The sequence below is a fragment of the Anomaloglossus baeobatrachus genome, chromosome 4, assembly GCF_048569485.1.
Source record: "Anomaloglossus baeobatrachus isolate aAnoBae1 chromosome 4, aAnoBae1.hap1, whole genome shotgun sequence".
NCBI classification, from domain to species: domain Eukaryota; kingdom Metazoa; phylum Chordata; class Amphibia; order Anura; family Aromobatidae; genus Anomaloglossus; species Anomaloglossus baeobatrachus.
In genome coordinates this window covers 631,526,601-631,543,056 of record NC_134356.1, presented here as the reverse complement: position 1 = coordinate 631,543,056, position 16,456 = coordinate 631,526,601, and the positions used below count along the sequence as shown (strand labels likewise).

Here is a 16,456-nt window from a genome sequence, read left to right as displayed (position 1 = left end):
ACCCTGTATCAACCTCCAGTACCTGCCTTCCCATACCTATGTACCCCTGCAGTGCCCACCATTCCTGTCCATACCCGCCTGTCCTGCCTGCCTCAGTCAGTCCACCTATACCTGAGTCAGTCACCTGTCCCGGGGGTCAGATACCAGAGTCCTGGTCACTACCCTGGGAGTGGCACCTAGTGTCCACCTTGCGGTGGGAGCTTAGTCAAGCCCCTCCCATTAAAGGGTAAGCCCAGGGTTCCCCTGTGACACAGTGGGTCCACTAATCCCACTCGCTGCCTCTACACCGGCTGTGAGCATTACACCTATATGATGTGTACACGGCAATCTCGGTGTCTCCTATATGATGTATATACAGCAGTCTCAGTGTCTCCTATGTGATGTACACTAACAAGCAAAAGGGTAACAATGTTTTTACCTTTTCACTTTCAGACTTCATATCTCACCATCCACTATAGCTTTTAGCATAAGAATACATTCATTTTATAGACAATCATCTTGGCTGTCTCATCATTAAATTTAACCTGCAACTATTTAGCATATGATTAGTTATGCAGATTCTTGTCATGTCACTGCATTGTTACTGGTCTAATCTAAATTTAATTTATTTTATTTTTGTCAGCATTTTATAAATCCACCTTTGACATTGAACACTGCCTGAATCCTGGCTCTAGATCAGATTCAAGCATGTCTCAACCAAAATTTGATTGCAGGTCTCTTCTACATGTTCCCAGTGTTGTTTTATACTGGTTGGCTCACTTGGGGATGTATACAATCTTTTCTTCAACTCTACCCAAAAGTGTTGAATTGGGTTGAGTTTTGAGAACTGTGGGGCCAATCCAGCTCCTCTACTTCATTATCACTGCACCATTTCTTCTCCAATCTAGACATATGCTTTGGGTCATTGTCCTCCTTGGACACTATGTCGTCCTTTTAATACCCATAGTACTCAAGTGTACAAAGTAACTTGTCTTGTAGGATCCTCACATATAGCTCAGCATTGAGACCACCATCGATTCTGGTCAAGTATCCAACACTTTTGGCAGTGAATCACCCCCATATCATCAGGCTTCCTCCATCGAACTTGACAGTTCCCTCAATTTCTCGATCCGTTAGCGCCTTGTTCCCTTGTTTCTTCCAGACCCATTTGCCCCCATCAGAGCCGTCTATTTACTTTCTCCTCATCGCTCCAAATCCCCTGTTTCCAATCTTCTACTGTACACTTTTTGTAGTTTTCTGCAAACTAGAGCAGATGTTTCTTCTGATGATATTGAAGTCGAGGCTTCTTCACCTTTTTTTGGGCCACCATTCCAGACTTGTGTTATGTGAGTCACACGGTGTTTGCACGGACGTCTGTGATCTCACTATTATGAAGCAGACGAGCCGCCTCCACTGCCGGGTTTGTCTCACCAAAACTGATAGACCTTGTGATGAGCGACTTGTTAACTCTGATATTTTGTCTGAACGTCACCTCTTGGCTTATGAATGGATGGACGGACTTCATTTTGTATTCTTCCAACTGTCATGGCCTCACATGATGTATGTTTGGAAATTTTCTTGGATGAGATACAGCTATCTATGAGCTGGATGATGCGGTTTCTCTTTTCTTGGGAAATTTTCTTCATGGCTGCTCCTTGATTAAAACCAATGACATTTCACTTGGGAATCAACCTAATAACACACTGAGCTATTAGGGAATGTGAAAACAGGTTGTAATTTGTAGCATACAGGAAGAAAAACATTTTTCCACCACCAGGAGCAAAACAGTAACAATGATGTGATATGACAAGAATCTGCATAACTAATCATTTGATAAATAGCTGCAAGTCAAATTTATATATGAGATAGTCAAGATGATTGTCTATAAAATGATGGTAGTCTCAAGTACGAAGCTGTAGTTGGTGGTAAGATATGGAGCCTGAAAGACAGAAGTTCAAAACATTGTCACCCTTTCGCTCGTTAGTGTATATACAGCAGTCCAGTACACCTTATGTGCAGGTTCATACTGGCCCACCGGGAAAACGGGGAATTCCCCGGTGGGCCCCGCTGCAAGGCTGACACTGAAAAGAGATAGAAGGCTCTTCCCCCTCCTATCCTAGCACAGCTATTCCTTGCTATGCTAATCTGCTTCCATAGTGTCGCACTTTATTTTTCTCCTACTGTACAGGCACTAAGTGTTAGAGTCAGACTGACATCTGTGCAGGAGACATGCCATTGACTGTAAACGTTTTTTCAGACGTCCGTGCAACACAGACCATGGACAGACCAGAATGTACAGATTGACGGCTGCTCTCCTGATACAAGCATGATAGCTTTATATATTTCAATAAGTGTGTCACGTTCTGGTCAGAAGACCCCCGGCCATTCTGTTGCATTGCGGTCTGTGCATGGACTGGTCATGGGTCTCCTGTGCGTAGTGTGACAGCCTCATAGAACTATATGAAGTGGTCATGCTTTGGTCAGGAGAGCCGCGGCAAATTTGTACATTCTGGTCTGCTACACAAACATCTAAAAGACCCCTATTACCTCTCCTGTACAGGTATCAGACCCGACGCCAACGCCCCGAGCCAATCCAGCAGGAGAAGAAGGGAGATTAGCAGAGGAGTGAATAGCTGTACTAGATGACACCTCTCCTGCAGAGGTGCCAATGTGACCAGCTACCATTATCCCCATCTTCACTCCCAAATAATGAGAATTTGGATGGGTGGGCCAGTGAAGTCACCATAGCAGGCACATGCCATGCAGTTTGCACCCTCACTCTTCAGAGTAGGGGCCTGGTGAAGCTGTGATTGGTGCTGGGTGATTGCAGCCACTCATCTCCTCCCTCTCCTGCAGAGGTGCCATTTTGACCAGCTTCCATTGTTCCCATCCTCACTCCTAAATGATGAGACTGCGGGTGGGCAGGTCAGTGAAGTCACAATAGCAGGCTGTGCAGTCTGCACCCTCACTCCTCAGAGTAGGGGCTTGGTGAGGTTGTGATGTGATTGATGCTGGGTGATTGCAGCCATTGCCCGAACCTCATCACCTCACTCTCCGGCTAATGTTATCATCGACAAGACTCCTTCCTGGAGTTCAGCAGGCTGGTAGGAGAAGCAGTTTTCATTTTTAAATACTATTTTGTGTGAAACGGATATGTGCAATAGAAAAGTGAATCTATATGCATGAGTTTTGGGTGCGGCCAAAATATTCAACACAATTTACTCCATAAAAGTGATGTAAATAGAACAGAATTCTAAGCCAGTCCCCAATTGCAGTAAATGTCTTGTAATACATCTGCCAAACTCATTTAGAGGCATGCGCGGTTTTAGACCATATTCACACTGCAGTATTTTGCATCAGTGTATGTATGCCAAAGCCAGGAGTAAGGCTATGTGCGCACAATGCGTTTTTCGCGGTGTTTTTGCGCGTTTTTCGGGTGCGTTTTTGGCCTCAAAACTGCAGGACTTTGCTTCCCCAGCAAAGTCTATGAGTTTTCATTTTTGCTGTCCGCACACATCTTTTTTTTACCTGCGTTTTTGAGTTAAAAAAAAAAAATGGACGTCAGTTCTTTCCTGCGTTTTTCTGCGTTTTCCCCCCATGCAATGCATTGGAAAAACGCAGCAAAACGCAGAGATCAAAAACGCAGCCAAAAACGCACCAAATCGCGGCAAAAACGCATGCGTTTTTTCGACGCAGGTGCGTTTTTGTGCGTTTTTAGCGGCCAAAAACGCACAAAAACGCAGCGTCAAAAAGACGCAGTGTGCGAACCTAGCCTAATACTAACAGAGCAAAACTATAAGTGAAAGACTGACACCTACCTGTTCTGTAATTTGGAGACACTCCTGGTTTTGGCAAATACTGATGAAACACTGATCAAAAATACTTATGTATAAATAAGGCCTTACACATTGTACTGTGCCTCATGTGCATGTGTATGTGCATGAGGCTGGAGTATGAAGAGGTAAAATGTCTATGTTGAGTAGGGTGAGCCCTATGGAATCAATTCCTCCTGTGGGCCCTCGACACTTCAGTCCGCCATTGCGTTTTAGTGAGAGAGGCTGAAAAATGAACAAGTAATAAAACTGTTTATGGTAGCTATAGGGTGGGCCCCTAGAATCAATTCCATTGGTTAGCTCTAGGTCCAACCCTGCCTATTTGATATATACAGCAGTCTCGGTGTATCCTAGTGATGTAAATACAGCAGTCTCAAGGTAGGCTATATGATGTATGTAGAGCAGTCTCTGTTTCCTATATGATGTATACAGCCTCAGTGTATTCTTTGTTATGTATATACACAGAGACTGCTGTACACATCATATAGGAAACACAGACTGCTCTGTGGCTCCTTTATAATGTGTACAGCTGTCTGTGTCTCCTATGTGATGTATGCAGCAGTCTCAGTGTCTCCTATGTGATGTATGCAGCAGTCTCAGTGTTATCTATGTGATGTATGCAACAGTATCACTGTATCCTAGTGATGTATATACAGCAGTCTCAGTGTAAGCTATCTGATGTATGTACTGCAGTCTCAGTGTCTTCTATATGATGTATACAGCAGTCTCAGTGTCTGTTATCTGATGTATGCACAAGTCGCAGTATCTGTTATCTGATGTATGCAGAAGTCTCAGTCTCTCGTATATGATGTATGTACAGCAGTCTCAGTGTCTCCTATATTATGCACATAGCAGTCTCAGTGTCTCCTATGTGATATATGCAGCAGTCTCAGTTATCTGATGTATGCAGCAGTCACAGTGTCTCCTATATGATTTATGTACAGCAGTCTCAGTGTCTCCTATATGATGCACATAGCAGTCTCAGTGTCTGTTATCTAATGTATGTAGCAGTCTCAGCATCTCCTATGTGATTCATGTACAGCAGTCTCAGTGTTTCCTATATGATGGACATAGCAGTCTCAGTGTCTCCTATGTGATATATATAGTAGTCTCCATGTCTCCAATGTGATGAATGCAGCAGTCTCAGTGTCTCCTATATGATGATGAATATAACAATGAATACAACAATCTCATCTTAGTGTACTCTTCCATTGCATGGAGGACAAGGAGGGTGGACCTGGGTGGAGAGAAGTGGAGTCTGAGAGATGTCGGTAGGGATTTGATAGGTGCTGATGTCATCCTTTAGGTTACAAGTCAGACATTGACTCCCTGTGTACACATTAGTGCATGTACTGGACTGGTTGTCAGAATGGAGATCACATGACTTATCTTCCTATACTGAATGGAGGTAAATGTATAGAAGTAACTGAAGAGGGATGAAATGAATTAAACAATGAGAATATGGATTGATCAGGGCATTATATATAAAAAAACACTAGAGTTCTTTAAAATTTCCTTTAGTACCGCTCTTTTGGCTTACCTAGACGGTGTATGTTGAGGTTGCCTTACTGCATACGTTGGAACAGCGACGTTTGTCGGATTATTGGACTGTGAAGTAAGAAGGAACACAGAATAAAAGCTTTATAGGAAACGTGGCTTCAATCACTGTGACGTTGCAACACAATCCAATCTTCTTACAATAATGTGTCTGCTTACACAGGCAGATTTGACATTCAATGGGTGACAGGCCCAGGAATAGAGACATCACTGGTTGTCTGGTGAAAATCATCTCCGGTTCTATGGAGCCTTCAGGACACCATTGTAGGGTATGCATGGTACTTACACTTTCATAGTAAGATGGAGGAATATTTCTATTGGGTCCCATCGGCGGCACATTCCTGTGGGGTGCATTAGCAGCAGGACTGGCGTTGGGTGGTACATTTCTCTGGGATCTGGAATTAGGGGGCACTCTGGCTGCTTGCATCTGTGATGCGTTCCTTGGAGGACCTGTGGAGGGACCACCTCTACCCGGCACATTGTTTGGAGCATTTCGCGACTCTCCTTCGGACGGACCACTCCTGCCAGGGACATTCTTGGGTATGTCTCTGTTAACGTCTTGTGTTGTCCTGTTGACGATCAAATAAATTTGAAATGTAAGAATCAGGGCTCCTGTTTCCAAACAAAAAGCCTCTACGTTCCTTCCTGTACACAAATATCTACACCTCGAGATGTGATTCAAGATTCATAACGTCAGATCATTGTAACCGAGGAGGCTGCAATAGAAACGTCATAAGTGAGAAATGAAGACCATACAGCACTCTTACATCCCAACATACGATACCTTTGGGGGCTTTACACGCAGTGACATCGCACCTGCCCCCGTCGGCGCACAACATCGTTAGGACCCGTCACACGGACTTACCTGCCTAGCGACGTCGCTGTGGCCGGCGAACCACCTTCTTTCTAAGGGGGCAGTTTGTGCGGCGTCACAGCGACGTCACACGGCAGGTGGCCAATAGAAGCGGAGGGGCGGAGAGCAGCTGCACTAACGACACGCCCACCTCGTTGCCGGAGGACGCAGGTAAGCTGTTGTTCGTCGTTCCCGGGGTGTCACACATAGCGATGTGTGCTGCCTCAGGAACGACGAACAACGTACGTCCACAACGACCAACGAGATTTTGAAAATGAACGACGTGTCAACAATCAACGATAAGGTGAGTATTTTTGATCGTTAACAGATGCTCGGAGCTGTTACACGCAATGACGTCGCTAACGAGGCCGGATGTGCGTCACGAATTCCGTGACCCCGAAGACATATAGTTAGATATGTCGTTGTGTGTAACGGGGCCTTTACCCTCAAGTTTACGCTACAACATTTGTGGCCGAGAACAACAACCGTTTGGTTACATAATTGATGTTTAGCGGTTCACGAGCTTGTTTCAGACAAGTAGACCAGGTTTTTAACACCCACAGAACGATTAGTAATAGATCTTTTATTGCCCATAGCCTGCCATTATTCTTGGCAGCACGTGTCCAGTTTACATAGTACGATGCCATTATTATGGCAGCACATGTCCAGTTTACATAGGACGATGTCCTGCCAAGAACAAGGATTTTTTTTTTAATGGAGCTAACAGTAATTTCACCAGACAAATAAGTATTTTGCTCATCTTATGATTGGCAGCCTGTTGTGACCGGGGGAGAGCAGGGACCGAGGCTCCTAGACTGGCCCTCAGACTGTCCCTTATCTTAGAGTTACCTCTGATGGTGAGGATGTCTGAGCCGCCAGCCTTACCCCGCTCCTGACTAGCCCTGATCTAGTACCCCCTCCCTACCCCAGGGGGGTGGTGATATAAGAGCAGGTTAACACCAACAACAGTGATAGACAAACAGGGGAACCAAAACTATCACATAGCACGCTCACACAGAGTAATCAGACAAGTGATAAAGAGTAAAATTAAAGAAGGGAGGAAACAACCAGACGACCGGAGGAATTCCACAGAACACCAGACAAAACGCAGTAAATCATCAGTTACTGGAAAACAACAGCACACGGACAAGTTTAGCAAAAACCTATAGTCGGCATGGGAAGACAAATGCCTCAATTTTAAAAAGGCGGGGAGTGATCGGTCTTCTGCAACATGTGATCCAAAAGGTAACCAGAAGGTTAGCAGAAATTAACTCCTGCTAGTCCAATCACTAATTAGCAAACAGCTGTCGATGCCTGAACCTGCTTGTGCAACTCAGAAGCACCAGAGAAAGTATAGTGAGCAGTGTCAGAGTTTATGGTCTGAACAGCGCCTGATGCCGCCGTGACACTCGGCGAGTTTAGAGCCAAACACCGCGTGACACCTGTTTACACTGCCTGACAATACGAAAATGAGCGTTTCTAGGATGACTTGTTCTGAGAGATGTCTGCAAATAGCTTAGCGTGTCTGGCAAAATGCTCATACGTGAGACAAAATGATCTTTTGTGCTTCACAGATGACCAATGTGCTGCCGAGAACAATGCCAGCCTATACGCACTGAGCAATACATGACAGAATGTTTAGTGCACATAGTTAAAGGGAATCGGTCACATCGGACAATGCTATTTACCTGCTTTTATAGGGTTAATACGGTATACAGAGTTAGAATAGGGCTCGGCTGCCTTAAAGCGCCCATCCAGTGTTTTTTTTTTTTTTCCCAGGGCAGAAGTGATGTTTTAAATCTAAGTCCCCTGCCCCCTGTTTTATACCAACTCTCTGGGGTTTTCATCTTTTCTTGGTGCCGCTACCGTCCCGTGGCACCGTCTTGTGCCAATAATGTCTGAGTGGCCGGAAGTCAGAAGTTACGTCACAAGCTCTCAATACAAGTCTACGAGAGCCAGAACTAGGCGACCATAGACTTGCATGGAGTTGTGAACTTCGACATGCTCCATGAAACACTGGAGGAGCCGGGAAGTCACAAACTGGAGGAGATTGACCGGAACGGTGCTGCAAACAGATGAAGACGGCAGAAGGTGAGTATAAGACAGGGGGCAGGGAACGTACATTTAAAGCGCCACTCTAGAGGTGAAATAAAAAATGAAAAAAACAAGCTGGAGTGGTGGATTAATGAAAGCGTGGTTCTTGGAAGAAAACTTTATCCTTCTTTCAGTCATATTGGCGAACCGGCGCAGCTATAGTCACCACTCGCAGTATTGTGCATGGCGGTTGTAAGCGCCCCTTGCACCTTGACTGACAGCTGGCTCTGCCCTGTAGAGTTGGATGTCAGTCAGTGCCGCCCGCACTTACACCCGCAGCTCACATTAAACTGAGTGCTGACTAACTGCATCGGTATGCCTGTGTGACTGAAAGATGGCAGCTCGCAGGAGAACTAAAGTTCACTTTCTCCCAGCAGCTGCACTTTCAGTATGTCAGTTTGGCATTTTTCTATCACTATATGCCTGCAGATTAACTTTATATGTGCAGGTAAATAGTGTTTTCCGATGTGATCGAATCCCTTTAAACCTGTTCTGCCTGAGAAAAAAGGCTTTTAAATGACCACTGATCAGTAAATATTTTTTGATGGGTGATGGTTTAATGCCACCACCTCTTACCATTAAGAACATACAGTATGCATATTTGGGCTTGAGAATCATCAATGTGTATGTCGGGGAGGGGGCTGGAAGGAATAGTCGTTGTCCAAAATTGTTTTAGGAAAGCGCATGGTCGGCTTTATTCACTTACAGGAAATTATCATTATCTGCCATCTTACAAAAACACGCACGCCCCCTGACGAAGGACTCGGGAAGCCGAAACACGTGTCGGGTGTTTTGACCGTGGTGATCGCCACACAATTGCTGCGAAAACTGACCAAGGTGAATCTATGATACAAATCCAGTGGGCCACGGGTTCTTCCAAAATATGTATCTATGTTAGATTGTGAGCTCATAGGGAGCTTCACTGGTAGAGTTTTTTCAGCAATATATCTGCTTTGAATGCCCTTTGGCAGCTACAGCCACAAAATTTTGCACACTCACACGTCTGGACCCCGAGAGCGTCATAGGCTATGTTGTGAGGCAAAATTTGAACCCCGCGCGTTCCAATTTACCAATCAATTTTGCCCCTATCTACATAATAGGGAAAAAGTGAAACGAAAAGTGTATCCGCACCGTCGCATTTACAATCACGAAATTTTGCACAGACACCTCATGTGACCCAGGGAACGTCATAGACTATGTTAGGAGAGGAAAATTTAACTCCCGTGCTTTACAGTTACTCTCCAAAAAACATGCCTCCATTAAAGTAAATGGAGCCTGGAACTACAGGTTATTAGTAGAAGCTGTGATTGGTTGCTATAGGAACAACAGACATTCATAGTATAATAAGCTTATATGTGAGGTAATAAGATGTCGGTAGGGAGACGGACAGAGAGACAGAGAGAGACAGGCCTGGAAAGAGACAGGCCTGGAAAGAGACAGGCCTGGAAAGAGACAGGCCTGGAAAGAGACAGGCCTGGAAAGAGACAGGCCTGGAAAGAGACAGGCCTGGAAAGAGACAGGCCTGGAAAGAGACAGGCCTGGAAAGAGACAGGCCTGGAAAGAGACAGGCCTGGAAAGAGACAGACCTGGAAAGAGACAGACCTGGAAAGAGACAGACCTGGAAAGAGACAGACCTGGAAAGAGACAGACCTGGAAAGAGACAGACCTGGAAAGAGACAGACCTGGAAAGAGACAGACAGATATACAGACAGGGAAAGAGACAGACAGACAGGGAAGGAGGAAACAGCCAGAGAGACAGACAAAGATAGATGGGGAAAGACACAGACCTTGATATAGACAGACGGGGAAAGAGACAGAGAAATAGAGACAGACAGAGACAGGCAGACAGGGAAAAAGACACACAGGAAAAAACACAGACAAAGAGACGGGGAGACAGACGGGGAAAGAGACAGACCTGGGAAAGAGACAGACCTGGGAAAGAGACAGACCTGGGAAAGAGACAGACCTGGGAAAGAGACAGACCTGGGAAAGAGACATACCTGGGAAAGAGACAGACCTGGGAAAGAGACAGACCTGGGAAAGAGACAGACCTGGAAAGAGACAGATAGGGAAAGAAACAGAGAGATAGAGACATACAAAAAAAAAGACAGGCAGACGGGGAAAAAGGCAGACGGGGAAAAAGGCAGACGGGGAAAAAGGCAGACGGAGCACATTACTTGGCTAATTTAGTTAAAGGGAAGGTGTCGTCAAAAAAAAAAATATTCCAATAACTGAAAAAATGTAAAGTAATAATGTTTTAATGTTTAGTTTATTTTTTTTTAATTGAGCAAAATAAAAAAAAAAAATGAAAATGAAAAAGTTTGATATTTTCCGCTGTTAAACACTAGGGGGAGCAGCTACTGAAATCCTACTGAATTTCCACTGTAGAAAAAATTCAGATTACAGCCTGCCGTAAAGTGGGTGGAGTCTGCTCTCCTGTGTGTGGTGGCACGCTTCCCCTCTCCTAATCAGAGTGTTTACAACAGATAACAGAGAATGACATGTAAGGACACAGTGCACAGCCATTTTGTTGGTGACCAGAAATGTCTAAAGTGTCACCAAGGACAGCAGGAGTATCACACAGGATAGGATTAGATACATGGCCCTGCAGACAGTATCACACAGGATAAGATTAGATACACGGCTCTGCAGGAGTATCACACAGGACAGGATTAGATACACGGCTCAGCAGACAGTATCACACAGGACAGGATTAGATACATGGCCCTGCAGACAGTATCATACAGGAGAGGATTAGATGCACAGCTCAGCAGACCATAACACAGGCTAAGATTAGATACATAGCTCAGCACACAGTATCACAAAGAGGATTAGATACACAGCAGTGCAGACCATATCACAAAGCAGAGGATTAGATACAGCTCAGCAGACAGTATCACACAGGAGAGGATTAGATACACAGCTCAGCAGACAGTACCACACAGGAGAGGATTAGATACACAGCAGTGCAGACCATATCACACAGCAGAGGATTAGATACAGCTCAGCAGACCGTATCACACAGGAGAGGATTAGATACACAGCTCAGCAGACAGTATCACACAGGAGAGGATTAGATACACAGCAGTGCAGACCATATCACAAAGCAGAGGATTAGATACAGCTCAGCAGACAGTATCACACAGGAGAGGATTAGATACACAGCTCAGCAGACAGTATCCCACAGGATAGGATTAAATACACAGCTCAGCAGACAGTATCACACAGGAGAGGATTAGATACACAGCTCAGCAGACCATATCACACAGCAGAGGATTAGATACACAGCAGTGCAGACCATATCACAGAGTAGAGAATTAGATACACAGCTCAGCAGACAGTATCACACAGGAGAGGATTAGATACACAGCAGTGCAGACCATATCACACAGCAGAAGATTAGATACACAACTCAGCAGACAGTATCACACAGGAGAGGATTAGATACACAGCTCAGCAGACAGTATCACACAGGAGAGGATTAGATACACAGCTCAGCAGACAGTATCAACACAGCAGAGGATTAGATACACAGCAGTGCAGACCATATCACACAGCAGAGGATTAGATACACAGCTCAGCAGACAGTATCACACAGGAGAGGATTAGATACACAGCAGTGCAGACCATATTACACAGCGGAGGATTAGATACACAGCTCAGCAGACAGTATCACACAGGAGAGGATTAGATACAGCTCAGCAGACAGTATCACACAGGATAGGATTAGATACACAGCTCAGCAGACAGTATCACACGATAGGGTTAGATACAAATCCCTGCAGACAGTATCACACAGGAGGATTAGATACACAGCTCAGCAGACAGTATCACACAGGAGAGGATTAGATACACAGCTCAGACAGTATCACACAACATAGGATTAGATACACAGCTCTGCAGACAGTATCACACAGGAGATTAGATACACAGCTATGCAAACAGTATCACACAGGATAGGATTAGATACACAACCCTGCAGACAGTATCACCGGTACACACAGCCCCCAGTGCCTCCAGTAAAATAAGAATTGCATAAAAACTAAATAAGCTGTGATTTTCATTTTGTATTAGAAATACTTGATTTCATAATCACTATTTTTAATACAAAAATAAAAAACCGCAATACCTTCCCTTTAAATCTGTGTGGAATATCTGTGGTGTTGCAATATATGTTGTGAAATACTTCTATTAGCTTAATTTTTGCCTTTTAATAATTACATTTATATCTATTTGTTTTGTGGTTTTTGTGTGCAGAATACATTTTTGTTAATACATTCTATTTTGTTAACAGCAGTTATTAACCCGGGCGAAGCCGGGGAGTACAGCTAGTAGAAAAATAAAGAGCCAGAAAAAACCCAAAAGGACAGATAAGAAGAGATAAAATATAAGTGCCTGCTTTAATAGGGTGTAATACGACAACCAACCTATAAACCTTTACCGAACAGCAGTCGTTTAAATTCCAAACCAAAGTAATAGATGCGCATGGAACAATCTGTAAAAGATTACCCAGTGCACTTAGGCGGTCATAATTTTCAGCAGCACAAACCCTGTTTACATAGGACAATGCACTGCCAAGAACAATAATTTTTTGTGCCGCCCAAAAAGGTCACTTCTCCAGGTGCATGAGCGTTTCGCCCCTTCCTTCGTCAGGCGTTCGGCAGATATTTGTGAAACGGGCTGCAGTGTAATTGCAGCTTAAGAGAAACAAAAAGATAAAACTAGCAAGTGACAGGGAGAGGAACAGAGAGTGATAGAAAAAAAAAAACAAAGTGAAAGAGGGAAATACATGGGGGTGGGGGAATTTTTAAGGAAGATTGGCTGCTTGAATCAGCGCTGATGCTGCAGTAATAACAGATATGATCAAAAACAATAGTTTTAAATCCGGATTAAAATGTAGGACCCCCTTCAGTGCAGCATAGCATACATCAAGGTCCATGTCAGATACTTTGTATGCATGGAATTGAACTGTGGTACCAGAAAAGATAAGATTGAAGGGATATACTGTCAGAAAATTAACTATGGTTTAAATAAGTTTTTCTTAAAAAAAAATTTCATGTTATACTGTCTAAATAAAAATGGAAATTTTGCAATTTTTATTCTGGATTTTAAGGCCACTTTAGATTCATCCTTTCCGTTCTGTAAAGAAGACTTTTCAGTATCTCATTATCATCACGGTCAGAATTACAGTGACCAGAAATATTTCTTCTTACAGTTAATAACACAGGATCCACCTTTAACAATATGTCACGGCTCACCCCCACCTGCTCCATGTACAATGATATTTGCACACGCTCATTGAATGCATCAATACAGAAGAAAAGATCTGAGACCATCTACTGCTGCTAATGTATATGTGGATTTACTGAAAGAACTGCATGTAAGAGGCTAGAATAGCCCCAGTGGACAGCTGAACATTTGCAATTTCTTTAAAACTGATTGCAATACAGTATATAAATAAAAAACTATTTCTCAAAAAAAAAAAAAGAAAAAACAAAAACATAATGACATGATTTCAACAATAGGTCATTTTCTAATGACACATTCATTTAAAGGGAATCTGCCAGCAGATTTTTGCTACTTCATCTTAGAGCAGCATGATGTAGGGAACGAGATCCTGAATCCAATGATGTATCACTTAGATTACTGGCTACAACCGTTCTGACACAATCAGTATTTTTAGATTTAGCCATGTAGCAGAGTTGAGTGAGCTTCTCCGCCCACACCAGGCTCTCTATAGAGATGGAGCATTGACAGTGAGGTGTCAATCAGGAGACGGCTAGCCACACCGCAAACAAACAGAGCAAATAAACAAGATACCTTGACAACACAGGCATCCCTGAATTCTATGATTTAACCCTTACAGCATGCTATCTTCAGATTACATAGCAAAAACCTGCTGACAGATTCCCTTTAACGATGGCAGTAAGCATTGCTTGTAGACTGTCCGATGCAACCTGGACCTTTAAGTGTGTGCTCCTTATCAACTACCTCACTCTCCACTGGTGAGGTTAAGACAATCAAGGCCTTGCCTTGATTTTATTTTTTTTGTCACTTACCCATGTGATCGTCTCCTTCCACAAAATTTCCTCTTCAGTTCGTTTCTTCGGAAAAATACAAATGCTCCAAGAGCCAAGAGAGGTACGACCAAAAAGAAGAAAATAAGAAGCCCATCTCTGAGGGAAGTGTCTTTATCTGAAGTGTCCGACAAAAGAAAAATGAAATGTCAGTTATTATTTACCATAGGGAAGCCCTATCCTCTCCCCTATTCGTTATCATACCATTATACGTAGGGCCACTGTCAACACTTCCACCATAACCCTTATTTTTGCAGTCTGGAAAGGCCCAGCCATCATTACAGTGGCAGTTCTTATTGCTGTTACATACCTATAAAACAAACATAAATTCAGCCAGTATAACAGATTAACAATCTGCAATAGAGAAGTAGACTTGGTATCACGCAAACTCAATCTATGACAATATCATGTAAAAATTCACTTTTCAGTTTTGAGAGGCGGAGAAATGTAAGATCTTTGCAAAACTCCAATTGATTTCAATGGAGGACTTGAAAAAGACCTAGTAATTTAAAATATTTCTGGACTTTCTACTAATCTGAGATAACATAGCAATTGATGAGGCCATAATGATAATCTACTTTTCAACTTTACAAATTAAATAAAGGGGACCGCAATGGGTCTAACACACACCCCTGATGTATGGCGCAGCAAAGCAGAATTCAGGTATGCATAAAAATACTTTATTTAACCAAATCTGGTAATCAGCAAGACTATATCAAAGTACTTGAGCTGTGATAAGCCAAAAAAAAAGGAAAGAAGTGTCTTTACTCACCCCATTACTACTACATTTCTTTTGTACATCACAATCATAACCCAGGGCTGCTGCATCAACACACTGGAAACCTTTACAGACCTAGTGTAGAGGGAGAATATAAATCACTGAGATTCATAAATCAAAACACAGATAACATTACTTCCTGGAAAACATTATAGATTAATTGATACAGTTGTTTGGGAGTCCTTACCTTCCCTTCTGCACATCGGGTGCCCTCATTGACCATAGCTGGATCTGGAACATCAGAACCAAGTTGGAAATCCACCCCCCAACATATTATATCCTGGACCGGGGTTTGAATGATTGAAGGCGCAATGCCAAAGATAGGCATGGAGTTCACATTTTCACATTGTAACTTTCCACACATTGCATTCCTGAGGGGAACCACAAAATAAAGCAAAGAACCAGAACAGATGTTATAGCCACATGACAACATAAACCAATTACAGGGTGTTTGATTGTTTAACCCCTTCACGACCGGCCAATTTTGCGCTTTCCGGGGTTTTTTTTGTCGCCTTCCTTCTTCCGAGAGCTGTAACTTTTTTTATTTTTCAGTCAATCTGGTCATAAAAGGGCTTGTTTTTTTTTGCGGAACAGCTGTAATTTTAAATGAAACCATGAGTTTTACCATATAGTGTACTGAAAAACGTCAAAAAAAAAATTTAAATGTGGAAAAATTGCAAAAAAAGTGAGATTGCACTATAGTTTTTTTAGAAGTTTTATTCACTGTGTTCACTATATGGTAAAACGGATGTGTGGGTGTGATGCCTGAGGTCGGTGCGAATTCGTAGACACCAAACATGAATAGGTTTACTTTTATCTAAGGGTTTAAAAAAAAAAATCAAATGCTTGTCCGAAAAAAGTGGCGGACGTTTTGGGCCATTTTCCGCGACCTGTAGCGTTCTCATTTTTCAGGATCTACGGCTCAGTAACGTCTTATTTTTTGAGTCTTGAGCTGACGGTTTTAACGGTACCATTTTTGCGCAGATGCTACGTTTTGATGGCCTGGTATTGCATTTTGCGCAAAATATGCGGCGACCAAACAACATAATGTTGACGTTTGGAATTATGTTGCCGCTACGTTGTTTACTGATCAGATTAATTTTATAGATTTTATATTTTGATATATTGGGCATTTCTGAATGCAGCGATACCAAATGTGTGTATATTTTTTATTTGTTTAACCCTTTAATTTTCAATCGGGCGAAAGGGGTGTGATTTGAACTTAAGTTTTTTTTATTTTTTAAAAACCTTTTTTTTTTAAACTTTTTTTTTTAATTTTACTAGT

General features: G+C 42.9%; 1 protein-coding gene across 1 annotated transcript in view; it reads right to left on the bottom strand.

The window, feature by feature from the left end:
- The window catches only part of ADAM9 (ADAM metallopeptidase domain 9), a 162,642-nt gene that overhangs the window by 7,244 nt on the left and 138,942 nt on the right, over nt 1-16,456 (bottom strand). Inside the window, exons 16-21 of the mRNA XM_075346380.1 lie at nt 15,359-15,542; nt 15,166-15,246; nt 14,598-14,703; nt 14,376-14,511; nt 5,656-5,938; nt 5,353-5,420 (exon numbers count right to left, since the gene is read on the bottom strand). Of these exons, the coding sequence (XP_075202495.1) occupies nt 5,353-5,420; nt 5,656-5,938; nt 14,376-14,511; nt 14,598-14,703; nt 15,166-15,246; nt 15,359-15,542 (858 nt within the window). The remainder of the gene's footprint in view (nt 1-5,352; nt 5,421-5,655; nt 5,939-14,375; nt 14,512-14,597; nt 14,704-15,165; nt 15,247-15,358; nt 15,543-16,456) is intronic.